General features: G+C 49.0%; 2 protein-coding genes across 3 annotated transcripts in view; one reads left to right on the top strand and one right to left on the bottom strand.

Annotated features, from left to right (window-relative positions):
- The first annotated feature begins 531 nt into the window (after window positions 1–531).
- Window positions 532–8,144, top strand: ISM2 (isthmin 2). 2 transcript variants are annotated; one of them, XM_089660601.1, is made up of 6 exons: window positions 532–841; window positions 2,686–2,832; window positions 4,498–4,768; window positions 5,354–5,491; window positions 5,646–5,720; window positions 7,499–8,144. In XM_089660601.1, exons 1-6 carry the CDS (start codon window positions 752–754, stop codon window positions 8,017–8,019), a joined length of 1,242 nt encoding a protein of 413 aa, XP_089516727.1. In that variant the 5' UTR covers window positions 532–751; the 3' UTR covers window positions 8,020–8,144. The 2 variants fall into 2 exon arrangements, with proteins under 2 accessions (XP_089516727.1, XP_089516728.1); XM_089660602.1 differs by lacking the exon at window positions 532–841 and adding an exon at window positions 1,045–1,080.
- Window positions 8,145–9,577: 1,433 nt separating this feature from the next.
- Window positions 9,578–21,397, bottom strand: part of AHSA1 (activator of HSP90 ATPase activity 1) — a 25,435-nt gene continuing 13,615 nt past the window's right edge. Inside the window, exons 4-9 of the mRNA XM_089660600.1 lie at window positions 18,855–18,972; window positions 18,248–18,336; window positions 18,034–18,159; window positions 14,591–14,692; window positions 13,353–13,404; window positions 9,578–9,972 (exon numbers count right to left, since the gene is read on the bottom strand). Coding sequence (XP_089516726.1) covers window positions 9,800–9,972; window positions 13,353–13,404; window positions 14,591–14,692; window positions 18,034–18,159; window positions 18,248–18,336; window positions 18,855–18,972 — 660 coding nt within the window. The 3' untranslated portion in view covers window positions 9,578–9,799. The remainder of the gene's footprint in view (window positions 9,973–13,352; window positions 13,405–14,590; window positions 14,693–18,033; window positions 18,160–18,247; window positions 18,337–18,854; window positions 18,973–21,397) is intronic.

The following is a 21,397-nucleotide window of genomic DNA, read 5'->3' as shown; positions in this document are numbered from 1 at the left end:
CCCCACCCATATCTATCCTCCCTCCCTAAGGTGGTGCCCCACCCATATTGTCCCCTCTCCCTAAGGTGGTGCTCCACCCCTATCATCCCACCCCCGCAGAACATGAAGGTGGAGCTCTCCAGTTGAAGTGAACCTGTCATCACATGTTGCTACAATGGGGTGGAGCCTCTTGGAAGAAGTATCACATGGTGTGTGGAGGAGCAGGGATTGGAGGAACGAGCCACTACAAAGCCGCGATTATAATAAGTCGCTCATCAATATTCGGGGATCATCGAACTTAAGGCGGCTCTCCGAGACAATTCGAGTTGAGGGCCAGCAGTGCTCCCAGCCTTTACACACAATGCACATCAACCAACCCTATCCTCGCCCCTAAAAACTTAGCAGATGCTTGGCGCTCTTGGTTCTAGCTCCACCCACACAGTGGTAGCATTGCCCACGTGGAGCTCCTGCTCCGCCCCCGAGGAGTCACAGACGGCGGCCAGAGCTCTGTTCTGCAGGCAAGGAGGATCTCCGCCTGATGGACCGGAACCCCAACCGAGCGCCGGTGCCGGGAGGAGCGCTCGGAGGATGGCATGAGACCGATAACGGCCCCTCCCTCATGTCCGGACAAAGCCGCCGCCGGCAAGTCCCATGGAACACGTGACCGCCTTCTCCGTCCATCTCGGCACCGCCCCGGAGAGTGACGTCACCGCCCCTGACTCCGCCCCGCCCTCAGAGATGGGCGCAGAGTGACCCGGCCGGGCGATCAGTGATGTGGGGCGCCATCCTCGTCCTCCTCTTCCTGAGCTGCCGACTGGAGACCCTCCCGGGGGCCCCTCCCGCCCGCCCGGAGCCCCACCAGGTGAGCACAACAGAGAGGGGATCGGGATAACAATAAGAAGTCGGGGGGGGGGGGGGGAGGAGAGAAGGGATGAGGACGGAGATGACAGTGAAGGGAGGAAGGGGAGAGCAAGACAAGTGAAGGATGATGAGGACAGAGATGACGGGGATCATGTATAAGAATGGGGGGAGTGAGGATGACAGCAAAGAGGATGAAGACCAGAAAGACACGTGAGGAGGATGAAAGGAGAGGAAGAAATGGTGAGGATGGAGATGACAGAGGATGAGGATGGTAAAGGAAAGTGATGAGGATAAAAGGATGCTGAGGACATTAATGACAGGGATCATGTACAGGAAGGGGGAAGTGAGGATGAGGATGATGGTGACAATATAGTGAATAATGAGGAGGATGAAGATCATGATGGTGAGGATGGTGATGGCAGTATAGAGGATACTGATAAGAATGATATAAGAGGATGAGGATAATGGTGGTGAGGATGATGAGGAGGAGGATACTGATGATGATGATGGTGGTGAGGATATTGATGAGGAGGATGATGGCAGTAGAAAGGATAAAGATGAGGATGATGGTGATGACAGTACAGAGGACAAATAAGGATGATAATGATGAGGATGGTTGTGTTCAGGATGGATATAATGATGGTGAGGATGGTGATGATAGTAGAGAACATACTGTTAAGGATGATGTAGGGAAACAATGATAATAATTATGGTGAGGATAATGAGGATGGTGATGACAGTAAAGAGGATAAAGATGAGGATGATTAATAATGGTGAGGATGGTGATGATGAAAGTGAAGTGATCAGGATAATGATCAAAAGATGATGAGGACAGAGATGACATACTACAATGGGGAATGTGAGAAAAGTGATGGAGAGGATGGGGATGGTGGTGACAATATAGAGAAAAAATAATAAGGATTATGATCATGATGTGGATAATGAGGGTGAGGATGGTGATGACATTATAGAGGTTACTGATAAGGATGATATAGGGAACTGATGATGAAAATGATGAGGATGATGATAACAGTAGAGAGTATAAAGTTGAGGACGATGAACAATGGTGTGGATGATGATGAGAATAGTAAGGATGAGGATGGCCATGACAGTAGGGAAGATACTGATGAGGATGATAAGAGGGGTGATGGCTATGGTGAGGATAAGGATGATGATGACAGAATAGAGGACACTGATAAGGACGATAAAGGGGGATGAGGATGATCAGGATGATGACAGTAGAGAACAAAGATGAATGTGAAAAATAATAGGATGATGAGGGTGAGGATGGTGATGACAGAGGAAAGGGTAATGATTGGGTTGATAAAAGAAAGTGATGGGGATGATGATGACGGCGGAGTACCGTCAGGGGATCTCGATGGAAGACGATGGATAATATTCCTCCCGGTCGAAGTCTGATGTAAATTGGCAGTGAGGGACGTCTTGGCTGTTCCATGCGGATTCGATCCTTTTGATTGGAATGATCAGATTTGTAAACAATTGCAGCATGTGTGGCCACCATAAGAGAAGTGATGGTGAGGATGGGGATGACTAGGTGGTCCCCAATCACAGCACAGTGGTGTGGAAGGGGGGTGCTGTGTGGAAGGGGGGTGCTGGTCCCTGTCATGTCTCCACTCGTCGGCTTCTGATTTAGCTGTCATGTGTCGGATTGGATTGCGAGCTCCTAGGACAAGTACTTGGTGTCAGCTGACCTGAGGAAGAGGCTGATGAGGACTGAATTCTGATTGGCTGCTTCCAGTAAATGAGGCCACAAAGCTTTGGATTAGAGTGTAAGCTCCTGGGGTGAAGTGGGGGATAAGCACTGACCTTGTCCCCTCTGTACAGGACAGCCAGAGGTCAGAGGTCGCCCCTGGGGGCCACGGACAGACATCCCACCGGACAGACGAAGGTCAGGAGGAAGCGGCACCATTCATCCTGGACCTGCAGAGCCTATCAGGGGCCAACCTGACCTCCGAGAACCCCAACATCCAGGTAAGACCCCAACACAGCCAACCAATGGGAGGGCGGTCACCGAACCATCACTGTGGTGACAACCTAAATCAACTGAACCATATAACTTGTCTGGAGGGTGGTGATGTCACTCCTGTATAATATATCTTATATCTGGAGGGCGGTGATGTCACTCCTGTATAATATATCTTATATCTGGAGGGCGGTGATGTCACTCCTGTATAATATACCTTCTAACTGGAGAGCGGTGATGTCACTCCTGTATAATATATCTTATATCTGGAGAGCGGTGATGTCACTCCCGTATAATATACCTTATATCTGGAGAGCGGTGATGTCACTCCCGTATAATATATCTTATATCTGGAGGGCGGTGATGTCACTCCTGTATAATATACCTTCTAACTGGAGAGCGGTGATGTCACTCCTGTATAATATATCTTATATCTGGAGAGCGGTGATGTCACTCCCGTATAATATACCTTATATCTGGAGAGCGGTGATGTCACTCCTGTATAATATATCTTATATCTGGAGGGCGGTGATGTCACTCCTGTATAATATATCTTATATCTGGAGGGCGGTGATGTCACTCCCGTATAATATACCTTATATCTGGAGGGCGGTGATGTCACTCCTGTATAATATGCCTTATATCTGGAGAGCGGTGATGTCACTCCTGTATAATATATCTTATATCTGGAGGGCGGTGATGTCACTCCTGTATAATATATCTTATATCTGGAGGGCGGTGATGTCACTCCCGTATAATATACCTTATATCTGGAGGGCGGTGATGTCACTCCTGTATAATATATCTTATATCTGGGGGGCGGTGTTGTCACTCCCGTATGATATACCTTATATCTGGAGAGCGGTGATGTCACTCCTCTATAATATATCTTATATCTGGAGAGCGGTGATGTCACTCCTCTATAATATATCTTATATCTGGAGGGCGGTGATGTCACTCCCGTATAATATATCTTATATCTGGAGGGCGGTGATGTCACTCCCGTATAATATATCTTATATCTGGAGGGCGGTGATGTCACTCCCGTATAATATATCTTATATCTGGAGGGCGGTGATGTCACTCCTGTATAATATACCTTATAACTGGAGAGCGGTGATGTCACTCCCGTATAATATGCCTTATATCTGGAGAGCGGTGATGTCACTCCCGTATAATATGCCTTATATCTGGAGGGCGGTGATGTCACTCCTGTATAATATATCTTATATCTGGAGGGCGGTGATGTCACTCCTGTATAATATATCTTATATCTGGGGGGCGGTGATGTCACTCCCGTATGATATACCTTATATCTGGAGAGCGGTGATGTCACTCCCGTATAATATATCTTATATCTGGAGAGCGGTGATGTCACTCCTGTGTAATATAACATATATGGAGAGCGGTGATGTCACTCCTCTATAATATATCTTTTATCTGGAGAGCGGTGATGTCACTCCTGTACAATATATCTTATATCTGGAGGGCGGTGATGTCACTCCTCTATAATATATCTTATATCTGGAGAGCGGTGATGTCACTCCTGTATGATATATCTTATATCTGGAGAGCGGTGATGTCACTCCTGGATAATATATCTTATATCTGGAGAGGGGTGAGTATATTTCGGGGTCACTGTTGGGGTGACATTTCTGGTTATCGTTCTGCAGGTGACAATTGAGGTGGATCCGGCATCCCAGGCGGAGGTGGAGTTGGATTTGTCGGATACGCGGACGGACTGGGCGGACCCGGATTGGGTGTCTCAGCATGAGCTTTTTTGGCCCCTCTTCTGGGAGTACAACGACTTCCCCGGTGGGGAGACTTCCACCCCGGGCCCCTCAGGCCCAGAGATTGGGGGCGACTATGAATGGGACGATAACATCCTGAGTGGGCGAGATCCAAATGGAGAGAACTGGATCTCCGAGGACAAATATCATTACGGTGAGTATAGGAAAATCCAGAATACCCCAACCACCCTGAAGTATGGGAGTACAGTGACTCCTCCCACTACAGGGTGGCATAGATGGGGAAGTATGAGTGCAGTCTGACTCTTTCCACTACTGGGTAATCTTGGAGGGAGGTATGAGACATGGAGCATGACTCCTCCCACTACTGGGTGATCTTGGAGGGAGTTATGAGACATGGAGCCTGACTCCTCCCACTACTGGGTGATCTTGGAGGGAGTTATGAGACATGGAGCCTTACTCCTCCCACTACTGGGTGATCTTGGAGGGAGGTGAGACATTGAGCCTGACTCCTCCCACTGCTGGGTGATCTTGGAGGGAGTTATGAGACATGGAGCCTGACTCCTCCCACTACTGGGTGATTTTGGAGGGAGGTATGAGACATTGAGCTTGACTCCTCCCACTACTGGGTGATCTTGGAGAGAGGTATGAGACATTGAGCCTGACTCCTCCCACTGCTGGGTAGACATGGAGTCTTGCTGTTCAGAGGGTTCTGAAAGTCATGAGGTTTGCTCCTCCCCTTTTGGGGCGATATGTAACCTATGGTTTTATTCCCGGGCAGATTACGAGGAGGAGGAGTGGAGTTCCTGGTCTCCATGTAGCGCTACCTGCGGCCGCCCCAGCCAGAAACGCACACGCGCCTGCGGATATTCCTGCACCGCCACCGAATCCCGTGTGTGTGACCTCCTGCCGTGCCCAGGTGAGCACTGACCCCACCCCCATTCTGTGCTCCGCCTATTACTTGTGATGTCACAAAGATGATGTGGAATGTTTGTCTTGGTGCTCAGTGATGTCACATTATGGTCAGTGCTCGGGGTGCCCCTTTATATGACTGTCACTTTGTCACTCCACAGGGGAGGACGACACTGAGAACTCCACCCAGTGGTGGGCGACATTGGCCAGCGGGGCGACTCCGGCTCCAGACAATGGTGAGTTCTCTGCTGCCTTCCTGTTCTATATCCTCATCCTCCGTGCTCATCCTCTTCCCCCCCATGTCACCCTCATATCTCATACTCCTCTCCCCCCTCCTCATGTCACCCTCATATCTCATACTCCTCTCCCCCCCCCCATGTCACCCTCATATCTCATACTCCTCTCCCCCCCCCATGTCACCCTCATATCTCATACTCCTCTCCCCCCTCCTCATGTCACCCTCATATCTCATACTCCTCTCCCCCCCCCATGTCACCCTCATATCTCATACTCCTCCCCCCCCCGTCACCCTCATATCTCATACTCCTCTCCCCCCTCCCCCCTCCCCATGTCACCCTCATATCTCATACTCCTCTCCCCCCCAGGTCACCCTCATATCTCATACTCTTCTCCCCCCCATGTCACCCTCATATCTCATACTCTTCTCCCCCCCATGTCACCCTCATATCTCATACTCTTCTCCCCCCAGGTCACCCTCATATCTCATACCTGTCTTCCCCCATGTCACCCTCATATCTCATACTCATCTCCCCCCCCCCCCCATGTCACCCTCATATCTCATACTGTTCTCCCCCCCCAGGTCACCCTCATATCTCATACTCTTCTCCCCCCCATGTCACCCTCATATCTCATACTCCTCTCCCCCCCATGTCATCCTCATACTCACCCCCCCCCCCATGTCACCCTCATACCTCATACTCCTCTCCCCCCATTTCACCCTCATATCTCATACTCATCTCCCCCCCATATCTCATACTCCTCTCCCCCCATGTCACCCCCAAATCTCATACCTGTCTTCCCCCATGTCACTCTCATACTCCTCTCCCCCCATGTTACCCTCCTATCTCATACTCCTCTCCCCCCATGTTACCCTCCTATCTCATACACCTCTCCTCCCATGTCACCCTCCTATCTCATACTCCTCTCCCCCCATGTCACCCTCCTATCTCATACTCCTCTCCCCCCATGTCACCCTCATACTCGTATCCCATATCCCCCCGTCACCCTCCTATCTCATACTCCTCTCCCGCCCATGTCACCCTCCTATCTCAAACTCCTCTCCCCCCATGTCACCCTCCTATCTCAAACTCCTCTCCCCCCATGTCACGCTCATACTCGTATCCTGTATCCTCCCATGTCACCCTCATATCTCATACTCCTCTCCCCCCATGTCACCCTCATTCTCGTATCCCCCCATGTCACCCTCATATCTCATACTCATCTCCCCCTCATATCTCAATACCCGTCTTCCCCCATGTCACCCTCATATCTCAATACTCCTATCCCCTCCTGTCACCCTCTTATCTCATACCCCTCTCCCCCCATGTCTCCCTCCTAATACTCCTCTCCCCCCATGTCTCCCTCATATCTCAATACTCCTCTCCCCCCATGTCACCTTCCTATCTATTATTTCCCCCCCCCCCCCCGCTTGTCACCCTCATTTCTCAATACTCCTCTCCCCCCATGTCACCGTCATATCTCACACTCCTCTCCCGATGTTACTGCTTTATCTCATGTTCCTCTCCCCACCTCTCATGCCTGTCTACCCGGATGACTGCCACATCCACCGTCCCTCATATCTCATACCCCAATGTCCCCCCCCCCATTGTTTCTCTCCTACCTCCTTCCCCTCTCATATTACCTGTTCCCCATCCTCATGCTCCCCCGAAGTTGCATATCTCTCTATCCCCATCTCATACCTCTCTATCCCCCCCATCTCATACCGCTCTCCTCTCCCCCCCATCTCATACCGCTCACCTCTCCCCCCCCTCAGCTCACCTGGACGGCTGCGATCGTTGGCTCAGCTGTAAGAGCGAATTCCTCAGTAACTATTTGCACCGGGTGCTGACAGAACTCCCCAGCTGCCCCTGCTCCTACCCCTCGGAGGCCGTGTACAGCTCGCTGGTGCTGCGGGATGAGAAGTTGGCGCACAGTTTCCGGTGGAGGGACGCCAGCGGCGGTCGGGAGAGGCTGGACATCTACAATCCGGGCGCACGGTTCTGTCTGCGCTCTTTACTCACCCGGGACAGCAGCAGCCTGGGGGCTCAGCACTGCTGCTACGACCAATCCCTGAGACTGGTAACGCGTGGACGCGCCGCCGCCATCCCCAACCTCATCAGCGCCGATTTCTCCCCCGAACTCCACTACAAGGCCGATGTGCTGCCCTGGATCCTGTGTAAGGGGGACTGGAGCCGAATCCACTCCCTGCGCCCCCCAAACAACGGCCGCGGCTGTCCAGAGAACCCCCCTGAGGACGAATACCTGGCCCAGCTGCAGGAGGCCCGCGAGTTCTAGGCCCGGGAGAGGACCTGTCTTGCGGCACTTTGCGAGGACTGCGGGGGAAGGGGGGGAGCGGGGCAGGGGGAGGGGAGTTGTAATATATTCAAATCCATTTCTATACAAATTTTATATAATCAGAATGGTGTCTTTTCCTCTTTAGAGCGTCATCATTAATGTGCCTGCAATAGAAACTGTCTGGATTGCCCAGGACTGTCGAGGTTCATTGTTTCCTGTAGGTGGTTCCTGCAAGCAGCAGACAGTTCTTATTTCAGGTTCATTACAGTCTGGCCTGGTCTCATGCAGCATGATAGCGCCATCCTGTGGCCACACTCACCTGTCAGTCTCTATAGAATGCAATCCAGGGACTTCTTTTGTGTTCTTGCAGTGTAATAGCGCCACACTGTGGCCACACTTAGCTGGCGCACCCTGCAGAAGCTCCTTGCGTTCCTCCAGCTTAATAGCGCCACCCTATGGCCAGACACAGCCAAACCCTGTGTTATAGAACACACTCTAAAATTTCAAGTCCTGAGCTACCAGCCAGGCCTTAGAGTTACTCGCCCCCAACAAACACACACAGAGACACCTGTACACACACAGACATGTACATACACGCATAGAGACACATGTACACGTACAGACACGCATACACACAGGCACATACAGACACACATACATACACAGAAATACACACACACGTACATACATACACAGACACATGTACGTACATACTTACACACAAACACATGTACAGTTACACACATGTACACAGACACATGTACAATTGTACATAAAGACACACATTTACACGTATAAACACACACACACACACACTCCCCCCCCCCCCTCTTAAAAAGTTGCAGTACTTCGTTCTTCACTCACAGATCCAGGTACTGCAATCTAGGGGGAGGCAGAGCGCACACCACACACTCATTGCTTTGCTTTCACTGTGCTCAGCTATTGCGCAGTCTGACGGCTCCCAGTGCCAATGACAGATCCGGCCTGAGCTCCGAGCCTGCTCAGTAAAACGGCCCTGGGGGACACACTCGCCCCCACCATAATTTCCACTCGCCTTTGGCGAGCAGGCGAGTGGAAATTTGAAGCCCTGCTCTAGCAGCAGCTCTGTTCCTGCAGCTTAAAGCAGAGCTCCACCCAAAAGGGGAAGTTCCACTTTAAGCCTTTGTTCCCCGTTCCAGATTAAGGATTGGCACCTTCGGGGAGCAGCGGGGGGGATTTGACAGGTACCCGCTCCCACTTCCACTGCAATCGCCTAGGTGATTGGAAGTGGAAGTTGTCCTCCCCGGAGTCTTCTGGGACACGTGACATGGGTTTGCAGCAGCCCCCTCAACCTTTTGCATCCACTTTCCAGATTACTCAGCCGCCTTCATTCTCCGTCTCTTCTCTGCCTCCAGATTTCTAGTTAGCGGCCTGTTACATTCCCACCAGTATGCAGACCAGATTCCACATGTAAGTTGTCATACCCTGCAGGGGCGGGGCCACGACTCCCACACAGTGATGATGTCATCTGATAGGCCAGCTGTGACTGGATGGTACAGGTTGTGTAATAACAGACAACTCCGAGTGATAATTTATTTTATTGGTGTAATAATATACACAGCGCTGCCAGACTGACAATATACACGGCTTACACCCCACCAACCGGGGCTCAGTGCAAACAAACCTGAATCCGGAGCTGCCCCTCCCCCAAACATTAAATACGGGTTTCAGTCCACAAGACAATATTTTCTTTTTAAACACTGGTAAAAAAAATGCCCCCCCAACCGGGACCCACCCCCAGTTATAACAGCATCGCCCCATAGCCGAAGGTCTGTTTGATGCCATCGAAGTAATACCGTTTCCATCCGTCCTTCGTGTGCTGCTCCTCGCTCTGCGGGACACCCCGTGCCTCCATCTGCAACTCCGTCTCTCCACCTTTGTCGGACAGTGATAGGGAGATGGTGGCGTGATGTCCTGTGTGTGTGTGGGGGGGGGGGGGGGTGGTAAAAAAAAACAAAGTGACGACTCATGGACGGGAATAACAGCTATTGCAATATTCCTTATAAAAAGACACAAGGCTGCACTACAACAAGACACCATGATGGGTCAGAACACACAGGACGGGAAGAGATCGATTTCTTATTCTGGACCCCCAGAGGTGAAATTTATTTCAGGTACTTATATAGCGCCGTCAATTTATGCAGCACTTTACATATATATTGTACATTCACATCAGTCCCTAACCCTCAAGGGGCGTACAATCTAAGGTCCCTAACTCACATTCATATATACACATACTAGGGACAATCTAGACAAGAGCCAATTAACCTACCAGCATGTCTTTTGGAGTGTGGGAGGAAACCCGCACAGGGCGAACATGCAAACTCCAGGCAGGTGGTGCCGTGGTTGGGATTCGTACCAACGACCCTAGTACTGCCAGGTGGAAGTGCTAACCATTTAGCCACTGTGCTGCCATTTGTCACCATCAGGCACAGAAGGCGAAGCAAAGTTCAGCGACCAATCACAACGCATTCCTGAACTCAGAACACGTAGCCTTCTATGACTCCGCACTCCCCTCTGTAGCACGAGGCACCATCTACTGGTCAGAGGAGATTTACCCCTTGAAGACCAGGTTATTTTCTGACACTTTTTGTTTACATGCAGCAATCCGTATTTTCTGCTAGAAAATGTCTTACAACCCACAAAACATATCTTCTTCATTAAAAAAAACCAGAGGCCCTAGAGAATGAACTGGAGGGTATTGCCATTTTTTTTATGTCACACATCATTTGCGCAGTGTTTTTTTTCAAACAATTTTTTGGGGACAATGCACTTTATTAAATTTTCATGCAAAAAACAACCAAATTGTTTGGTAAAATATAACATAACATTGTGCTGAGTAAATAGATACCAAACATGTTAAGCTTTAAACCTGCACACGCCGATGCAACAGCAACAAATGATGGAAATGTTACTATCCATAAGTGTCGCTTTAAAAGCCTTTACAAAGGTTACCACTGTAGATTTACACAGGTCTGGTGCTTGAATTACTTCCCATGATCTGATGTTCGCGGCAATACCTCACATGTGTGAGACTATCGCTGTTTGTGGGTGTGTATGTGTGGGAGCGACACATGCGTTCACCTTTGTGCACAAGTGCCAGGGGGTGTGGAGGTTGGGGATGGGCACTTAAAACAAAACCAAAAAAAAAAAAAAAAAAGGGTACCGGGGAGATGCCACCAGCAGCTGCAAGCATCATCCCAGTAAAACCATTTGAAGTCCAGTGATGTTCCAGTATGTCGCTGGTCCCCAAGTGGTAGCTCTAGTTTGCAATCACTGGAAATGGTTTCTGTTGGCCAAGCTGGCCCAAATGAACTATTTTCCTTGTTACTTTCTGCAGCCGCTGTCAGCTCCGTGTGAACTGCATGTAGCATATTAGCATCACGACAGTATACAGCCATGTATTTCAGCAGTGGTATGGGGACTTCCCAGCTGCTGCCAGGAAAAAAGAAAAATAAATAGAGTTAGGATTAGCGCTGCTCAGCCATTCACAGGAAGCCTTGTATTTCATCAGTCAATACACGGGGCTTCCTCTGAATGGCTAAAGTGGAAATTTGGTACATCATCTGCCCATTTCTCTACCTCAGCCATTCACAGGATGCTTTGTATTTCACCAATTAATACACGCGACTTCCTCTGAATGACTGAAGTGGAAATTTGGTACATCATCTGCCCATTTCTCTACCACAGCCATTCACAAGAAGCCTTGTATTTCATCAATACATGGGGCTTCCTGAATGGCTGAAGTGGAAATTTGGCACATCATCTGCCCATTTCTCTACCTCAGCCATTCACAGGATGCTTTGTATTTCACCAATTAATACACGGGGCTTCCTGTGAATGGCTAAAGTGGAAGTTTGGTACATCATCTGCCCATTTCTCTACCTCAGCCATTCACAGGAAGCCCCGTGTACTAATTGATGAAATACAAGGCTTCCTGCGAATGGCTGAGGTAGAGAAATGGGCAGATGATGTACCAAATTTCCACTTCAGCCATTCAGAGGAAGCCTCGTGTATTAATTGATGAAATACAAGGCTTTCTGTGAATGGCTGAGCAGCGCAGTTCTGGCAATAGGGCCGGTTCACACTATGAATCGCACTGAAACATGTTGTGTAATTGGCATGCGATCTGGGTACAGTGCGAAATCAGCCCATTCATTTGAATGGGCTGAAGTCGCACTGGACAGAGGCAGAAGCAGCGCAATCGGATTGCATGGTACTAATGTATCATGAAATCTGGTGCAAAAAAAAAACCGCACTGTGTTTGTGACCTGCGTTTGGAGATGTTCATCGCGTTTACACTGAAACCCACTGCGGATCGTGACTACAATACATTTTGAACCCACAGAATGTGGGTTTCCTGAACCCTGTTCTGGGGCGAATCGACCCCTACATGGCAGACCTGCAAATGCCAATCCAGCTCTATGGTGCCGGGCTGTGAGCACAGGGCCCGCTAGAGGACGTCGGGCCCTCAGACCACCCTCATGAAGTCCGTTTCTGATTGTTTGGTCAGAGACATTCACACCAGTGGCCTGCTGGAGGTCATTTTGTAGGGCTCTGGCAGTGCTCATCCTGTTCCTCCTTACACAAAGGAGTAGATACCGGTCCTGCTGATGGGTTAAGGACCTTCTATGGCCCTGTCCAGCTCTCCTAGAGTAACTGCCTGACTCCTGGAATCTCCTCCATGCTCTTGAGACTGTGCTGGGAGACACAGCAAACCTTCTGGCAATGGCAAATATTGATGTGCCATCCTGGAGGAGTTGGACTGCCTGAGCAACCTCTGTAGGGTCCAGGTATGGCCTCATACTACCAGTAGTGACACTGACCCTAGCCAAATGCAAAACTTGGGAAAAACAATCAGAAAAGAGGAGTAGGGAAAAAAATGTCAGTGGCCTCCACCTGTAAAACCATTCCTGTTTTGGGGGTCATCTTGTTGTTGCCCATCTAGTGCACCTGTTCATTTAATTAACACCAAAGCATCTAAAACTGATTAACAACCCCCTCTGTTACTTACCTGACCAGATCAATATCCCAGGAGAGAGAACTGACTTGATGCTAGACTCGGATTAAAAATTCTCCCTTTCATATTTTTGAGCAAATTGTACAAATTTGTTGGCAGGTAAACCAGCTTCTGTGTGTATTTCATCTGTGTATTGAGCTGCTAGTCTACAGTTCAGATTCCTCTGTCATTGTGACGAATGGCCCCCGCAGTGAGCAGGACACACAAACAGAGGTCCTGGGCCTTTTTTTTCTTAAATCAGGAGAGAAATTCATTTAGAGAATACAATTCTTACCTGCCGGCCAGGACTTGAACCTCCAAGACATAACGATTCTCTTCTCTGAGTCCTAAAGACACATAGGGAGAGGTCAGCGTTGTAGAGGCTTCAACCATCCACACACTGGGAGGACCCAGAATAAGAAGCAAACCTAGAACGCCTGGAGCTTCCTGACCCGCCATGTCCTCTGAACCCACCAGGGCTTCCTCCCCCTCCATCGCTTCCTGATTCACCACATCCTGGGTACCCACCTGGGCTTCCTGACCCGCCATGTCCTCCGTACCCACCTGGGCGTACTGACCCGCCACGTCCTCCGTACCCACCTGGGCGTCCTGACCCGCCACGTCCTCCGTACCCACCTGGGCGTCCTGACCCGCCACGTCCTCCGTACCCACCTGGGCGTCCTGACCCGCCACGTCCTCCGTACCCACCTGGGCTTCCTCCCCCGCCACGTCCTCTGTACCCACTTCGGCGTACTCCCCCGCCACGTCCTCCGTATCCACCTGGGCTTCCTCCCCCGCCATGTCCTCTGTACCCACCTCGGCGTCCTCCCCCGCCACATCCTCCGTACCCACCTCAGCGTCCTCCCCAGTACCCACCTGGGCTTCCTCCCCCGCCACGTCCTCCGTACCCACCTGGGCTTCCTCCCCCCGCCACGTCCTCCGAACCCACATGGGCTTCCTCCCCCACCACGTCCTCCGAACCCACCTGGGCTTCCTCCCCCACCACGTCCTCTGTACCCACCAGAGCTTCCTCCCCCTCCATGTCCTCTGTACCCACCAGAGCTTCCTCCCCCACCTTGTCCTCTGTACCCACCAGAGCTTCCTCCCCCACCTTGTCCTCTGTACCCACCAGAGCTTCCTCCCCCTCCATGTCCTCTGTACCCACCAGAGCTTCCTCCCCCACCTTGTCCTCTGTACCCACCAGAGCTTCCTCCCCCACCTTGTCCTCTGTACCCACCAGAGCTTCCTTCCTCTCCCATGGATTTGTATCCACTACAGCCCTCCCCATGGCCTCTGTAGCCACCTACATCCCTTTGTTTCAGGAGCGCAGACAGGCTCTGTGTATGAAGACTCAGTGATACACACATTGTAATGTCATCATGGCCACACCGTACAGATCCCCAATCCTTATTACAATATACAGTTCACCCCTCCCTGCCCCCTTACTACAACATTCAGAGCCTTCTACCACAATGTACAGCAACCCCCATCACCTTGGCCTAAACTTTACTACATCACACCGCCAGCACTCACCAATTCAACAAACTCCCCGCTGACGTTTCCTCCCAGTAATTGAAATTTTCCACCCTTTTCGGCTTCGAGGGTCGCTGGTGCGTGCGTGAAGCCCTGAACCAGCTGAAAAGAGATCACAAGACATCAGCAAAAAATACAGCCCAACGTAAATCACAATACTGCCCCCTGATGGCCACAATACATTAGCAGAATACTGCCCCCTTATGGCCACGACAAGACTATCTCTGTGCCAAGTATGTAAGCTGATCTCCAGGTTTATTGTCCCTTTAACCCCTCGCCCTCCTGAAAATTCCACCCCCACCCGACCAGGCCATGTTTTGCATTACGGCGCTGGGTTACTTTAACTGACAATTGCGCGTTCACGCAGTGCCGCACCCAAATGAAATTTACGTCCTTTTTTTCTTTCTTTTGGTGGTTTGATGACCTCTGAGGGTTTTTTTTGCGCTATAAACAAATAAGACCAACAATTTTGAAAAAAAAATATTTTTGACTTTGTTATAAAACATGTCAGTAAAAAAATTTACTGATTCCGGATTTACTGATGTACCAAATTCGCTGATCGCTGCCATTACTAGTAAAATAAATTAAATAAAATTCCAGTATCTATACCGCCATTTGCAGACACTATAACTTTCGTGTAAACCAATTAATTTACACGTATTGGCTTTTTTTTTTTTTTTAGCAAAGACATGGAGCAGAATACATTTTGGCCTAAATTTATGACCAAATTTGATTTTTTTTTTCTCTATTTTACTGGACGTTTTTCTCAATTGTCTGTCTTAATTTCTTTGCAAAAAAAAAAAAAAAGGACAGACAATTGAGAAAAACGTCCAGTAAAATAGAGAAAAAAAAAATCAAATTTGGTCATAAATTTAGGCCAAAATGTATTCTGCTCCATGTCTTTGCTAAAAAAAAAAAAAAAAAAAAAAAGCCAATACGTGTAAATTAATTGGTTTACATGAAAGTTATAGTGTCTGCAAATGGCGGTATAGATACTGGAATTTTATTTAATTTATTTTACTAGTAATGGCAGCGATCAGCGACTTATAGTGGGACTGCAGCAGGCATTCTGACACTGGTGGGGAACTGACTTGGTGTCACTGACACCCATACAGTGATCAGTGCTAAAAAAAACCCAAAAAAAAACAAAAAACAACCCACTGACACTGTACTAATGGCACTGGGCAGGAAGGGGTTAACATGTGGGGAGATCAAAGAGTTAACTGTGCCGGGAGTGTTTTACTAGGGGGCGGTGTCAGTGTAAGCACACTGCTCTGGATGGCTGTGCTGTGCACAGCCATCCAGATCAGTGCGTCTGGAGCTGACAGGGAGGACTGTTAGCAAACAAAGCAGCTCTCCTCCCCGTCGGAGATCCTCAGCAATCACCGAGTGCCGGCGGGGAATCAACACCCAGGACCCGGTGATTGTCAGCCTCGGCCGCGAATGGCGGAGTGGGTAGGGCTCGCGAGGGCGCCCCCTACCCGGAGATGCAAAACCACGTATATATACACGCGTGATTTAGCGGCGCCCTGTATCAGTATAGCTGCCATAGGGCAGAGGGGAAGCGGTTAACTAGTTTGTTTGGTTCAAACTGCAAATATTTTCTACACTAACAGGTGTGTCCGCTGTATAAATTATATGCAATCCTGTGTTTGGGCAGTGGGATGAGAACTTCCCGTCCTATAGGCTGAGCACCGCTTAGCCATTCATAGTCAGTTTTGTATTCTCTAAATAAAGGTTTCTCTGATTGGCTGAGGCAGAAAGATGACATCATGATCTCCAACTCCGCCAATTAGAAGCAGTTTTGTATTCAGAGTGTACAAAGCAGTCTGTGAATGGCTCAGCACTACGCAGCCCGACTCAGTTCTGTTCTAAAAGCAATGTAAAAGCAATCAGTGTAAAAAAAAAAATCTTCATCACCCCCCAAAAGCAGTACAGTGTCACCATGGTGACACTGTACTGCTAGGGTAACAGTATGTAAAAAAAAAAAAAAATGTTTAAAAATTATAATTTTTGGTTATAAACTAATTTGGCTTATTTTTTTTTTTTTTACTAAAAAGATAACGGAATACATTTTGGCCAAGATTTATGATTAAATATTATTTATTTGCAAAATTTTATAAGAAAAACAAACACTTTTTTTCAAAATTTTTGGACATTTTCATTTACATAGCAAAAAAAATAAAAATCCCAGCGGTGAATAAATACCACCAAAATAAAGTTTTATCTGTCTCAAAAAATGGTAAAAAATTCATACGGGTACAGTGTTGCATGACCGCGCAATTGTCGTTCAAAGTGTGATAGCGCTGAAAGCTGAAAATTGCCCTGGTCAGGAAGGGGGTGAAAGTGTCCGGTCTGGAAGTGGTTAAAGAGACTGCAAACCTAGAAACCAGCTAGAAGCTTTGCCCAGAAATCCCTAAAATACATCGAACCAAATCAATTATTATTATTATTATTATACAGTATTTATAAAGCGCCAATAGTTCGCTCAGCGCTGTACATTACAAAGGGGGACAGAACATGTGACAGAACAATACCAATACAATGTGATACACGAGGGGTTCGAGGGCCCTGCTCTTTCAAGCTTACAATCTAGGAATTTTTTTCCCTTTAGTAAATAGAAAAGAGCACGCAAGAAAACGGTGAACATTCTTTAATGGCCCCTTGTGACATTTGTCTTAGATCACAACCTAACGCACCACAGCACGGCAACCATCTTTGTGGTGCGGTACTTCGAAAAATAAAAAAAGATGCAGATAGAAGTGTGTGTGTGTTGGGGGTGGATATGATATGCTCAGTCTGCAAATTTAACCCCTTCACGCCGGCGCCTCCCGGCCCTTTAAGAGTTTCAGAAGCCAGGAGGTTGGGTTTAGGGTCATGTGACCGCCGCGACATCACATGACCGGGAAAGGTCCCAATCAAAAGAGAAGATCGGAACCTTTCCGTGAGTACCGGACTTGTGTGCTGGGAGCGCGCAGGGCGCGCGCTCTTGGTACATATGTCCTTTTTTTAATAGAACGCAAATATGCAGCCGCTCGGCGTCTAGGCCCAGACACCGAACATTTGCGTTCGGCCGGCGTGAAGAGATTAATATAGCAGCCCAGATACTAAAGGGGGAGCCCAGGATTTGTAACCTCCTCCACTCTGAGAATTGAATATAGGATATTAAGACTATGGGGGGGGGGGGGGCAAATATGGAACCCCCACTTTCTTTTTACATTTCAGTGTAAACCTATTTTGCGTGTTTGTTTTGTATGAATCTTGTTTTAAGCTTTTATTCTGCACCCAAAAAAAAAGTTACAAAAAACAGAGGAGAGGAAATATAAAAATCTGTTAAACACAGTCACCAGCCTCAGGACCCCCAGTTCCAGTCTCAGGACCCCCAGTTCCAGTCTCAAGACCCTCCCCAGAGCCAGGATATCGCTGCCCCTAGTGGACATTACCTCCTGGGTGGTGAGCACCCTATACAGCTCCTCCGGGGAGGTCAGGAAGGTCTCCTTCATGGAGATTTTACATGTGGGAATCTTCACTCCTGTGTTCTGACAGGTTGCTGGTTTGGCGTTCCGTGTCTGCGGAGAACAAATCATCACTTCCTGTAAATAACACACCAAGTGGCAGAAAGGTCCCGACACACCACACAATAGAAAATCCAGTTACCTCTGGTGGAGGCACTTTCTGCTTGATATCATCGACAGCCTCGTGCGAGACGCCATTGGTGACAGGCAGGATCATTCCTTGTGTGAACTCTGGAATAGCAGACAGGAAATCGGATCAGAACCGGGGATTATACAACATGAATTATAAACCTCTAGAGAGCCGACATTCACCAACATTTAAGTGATGGGGACCGGTGAATCCCAACCCACCAACCAGCCGCCACAGCCAAACCCAACACCAAGAGCACCAAACTGCATGGCGGGACTGGAATCATCAGAAAGAGTTACAGAAAGTTTGGTGAGGGGGATCTGCAGAAGATCTTTCTGAATTTTTTAGTAGTTGCTGAAAATGGGCAAATAATCCTAGTGAAACAGCTTCAGAAATTGACAATCAAAAAGTTACAGGGAAAGATGAGAATGGTGAGATAGGAAGACATGGGCTGCCCCCGTGTTGTAGAGTTTCTGTACCCAGCACAGGCGGCTCTCTGGAAAGGGAGTGTTCTACGCCTGCCCCCGAGGGCCACCTACGCCTGCCCCCGAGGGCCACCTACGGCTGCCCCCGAGGGTCACCTATAGACCACAAGGATCATATAATAAAGTGCTCTTACCCGTCTTCAGAGTAGAGATGTACTTGGCGACAACCTCCCGCAGCCTCTGCACGCCGTCCTTCCTCATCAGACTGAGCAGGTTGGTGTCCGGTTCATCTTTAGCAAGAGAGACTCTGATCTACAGGAGAGGAGAAACGTCATCAGAAGACAGAACAATTGACTTGCCAGGACATGCAACAAGGTCATGTTCATCCGCCCTCCCAAAATGCATATATAAAACATTTCCTTCTCTATCTGCTGCTCTCTTCAGCCCCTGGGGGAGAAGAAAGGAAGCCCTGCGTAAGCGATCGGTTACTACAGTTCGAGCATACACAGTAACAAAGTTTCTCTCCTCGCCCCCCATGTGAGAGCACTGAACCAATCACCAGTGTTATGACATGAGAGTTAGGGGAGGAGTACTATGCCTGAAGGTACCAAAGTCTCTCTCCCCGCCCCCCATGTGACAGCACTGGACCAATCACCAGTGTTATGACATGAGAGTTAGGGGAGGAGTACTATGCCTGAAGGTACCAAAGTCTCTCTCCCCGCCCCCCATGTGACAGCACTGGACCAATCACCAGTGTTATGACATGAGAGTTAGGGGAGGAGTACTACGCCTGGAGGTACCAAAGTCTCTCTCCCCACCCCCCCATGTGACAGCACTGCACCAATCACCATGTTATGACATGAGAGTTAGGGGAGGAGTACTACGCCTGGAGGTACCACAGGTGGGGTGATGGTGGAGGATTGAAGGGCAGCACCCTATGAAGACCATGGATTATATTTCTATATAGTGTGGAGGAGACGGGGGTCCAGCCCCATCACTACCCATTCAGCTCAGCTGTGGGCCGCCTCTCACATTAAGCGGTAGGGTGCAAAACTCCCAACAACCGGTCCACGTCTGTCCACCAGGCATAGAACCCGATAAATGTCAGCAATGTACAGCGACATTTTCAGGAAGAGGTGGAGACGGTGTCGGAGGGTGACATGTATGACAGACAACAACAGGGGAGACGTGTTTTAGATCTGGAGGTGAACTGACACAATAGAGGAGCCTGTGAGGGATTGACAAAGTTTGGAAAGGTCTTCATCATGGACAAGTCTGGTGCTCTTTCGATTTAACACGTTAAAGTGGTTCTTAAGGCTGAAGGTATTTTTACCTATGTATGGTCATCACCTATGTATGGTCATGGACAAGGGGGCGCTCTTTACGTCTGGAGGAAAAGAAATGTAATCTCCAAACATGGAAAGGTTTCTTCACAGTGAGAGCTGTGAAAATGTGGAATAGACTCCCTCAAGAGTTGGTTCTGGCCAGCTCAGTAGATTGCTGTAGGAAAGTCCTGGATTCTTTCTTGAATACACAGAATATAACTGGATATAACATTTACAGGTAAAGTTGATCCAGGGAATATCCAATTGCCTCTCGGGGGATCAGGAAGGAACTTTTTCCCTTCAGGAGCAAATTGGATCATGCTTTGCTGGGTTTTTTTGCCTTCCTCTGGATCATCTGTGGGTGTAGGATAACTTTTTTTTTTCTATGGTTGAACTGGATGGACTTTTGTCTTTTTTCAGCCAGACTATGTATTCTCTGCAAAATCTTCTGCATGCAGCTCCTCCCCCAGAAGCCCCCCTTACCGGAGCCCAATCTTGATCCAGCGATGTGCACAAGTGCAGTGGCTCTCCCCATCTTCATTGGCTCAGACATAGCAGCGGGAGCCAGTGAGGAGGAAGCAGGGGTGGGGCTGAGCTGTCCTCGGTGTGTCTCATGGACATACAGAGCGGGTCTCGGGAGCAAGCATGCACGAGTGCCCCATAGCAAGCGGCTTGCTATGGAGGCACTCAATAGGGGGAGTAGCCAGGAGCGGCGGCAGGTGACCCGAGAACAGGAGATCAGGGCTGCTTTGTGCAAAACCATTCCCCACAGCAGGGGAGTATAACATGTTTGTTATTAAAAAAATAAAATCAACCTTTAGAATCACTTTAAGTGAGCCTGTAATCGCAATACGATATGAGGTGGTATCAAAGTTGCGAGACTAGTTTTGTAACACGCCAACAGATGGTAGCACAAGGCTGCACGCACAGTCGCAGGGAGCACTAACCTTCATAAGACAGTGTGCCAAAAGACATCATCCTGTGTACATCGGGAGCTGTGCAACTGGTGCTATTCTGGCCGCGTGCGTTACCACGTCTGGTATTTCATCATGGACAGCAAGTTAGAACAAAGAGCAAACGTGAAATTCTGCATGAAAATGGGCAACTCTGCCACAGAGATGATCTCAAGCCCCCCAAAAATGTCGAAACCATTCCGCAATTTGTGCATGATGATCATCAGGGAACATTCCACAACATTGCTGCTATTGTGTGTCACACGGAACAGTCCAGGCAATCCTCACATGCGATCTGAACGTGCGCCGTGTTGCTGCCAAGTTCGTCCACAGGCTGCAGATCCAGCAGCAGAAAGAACACCGCGTCCAAGTCTGCCAAGACCTCCGTCAGCGTGCTGTGGATGACCAGTCCTTCAGGTCAAGGATCATCACCGGTGATGAAAATTGGGTGTACGGGTT

Source organism: Staurois parvus, unplaced genomic scaffold (genome assembly GCF_062004578.1).
Source record: "Staurois parvus isolate SC_StPar_1 unplaced genomic scaffold, SC_StPar_1.0 ptg001253l, whole genome shotgun sequence".
Taxonomy (NCBI): domain Eukaryota; kingdom Metazoa; phylum Chordata; class Amphibia; order Anura; family Ranidae; genus Staurois; species Staurois parvus.
Note: the sequence above shows the minus strand (reverse complement) of the source record. Positions and strands in the feature narration are given on the sequence as shown.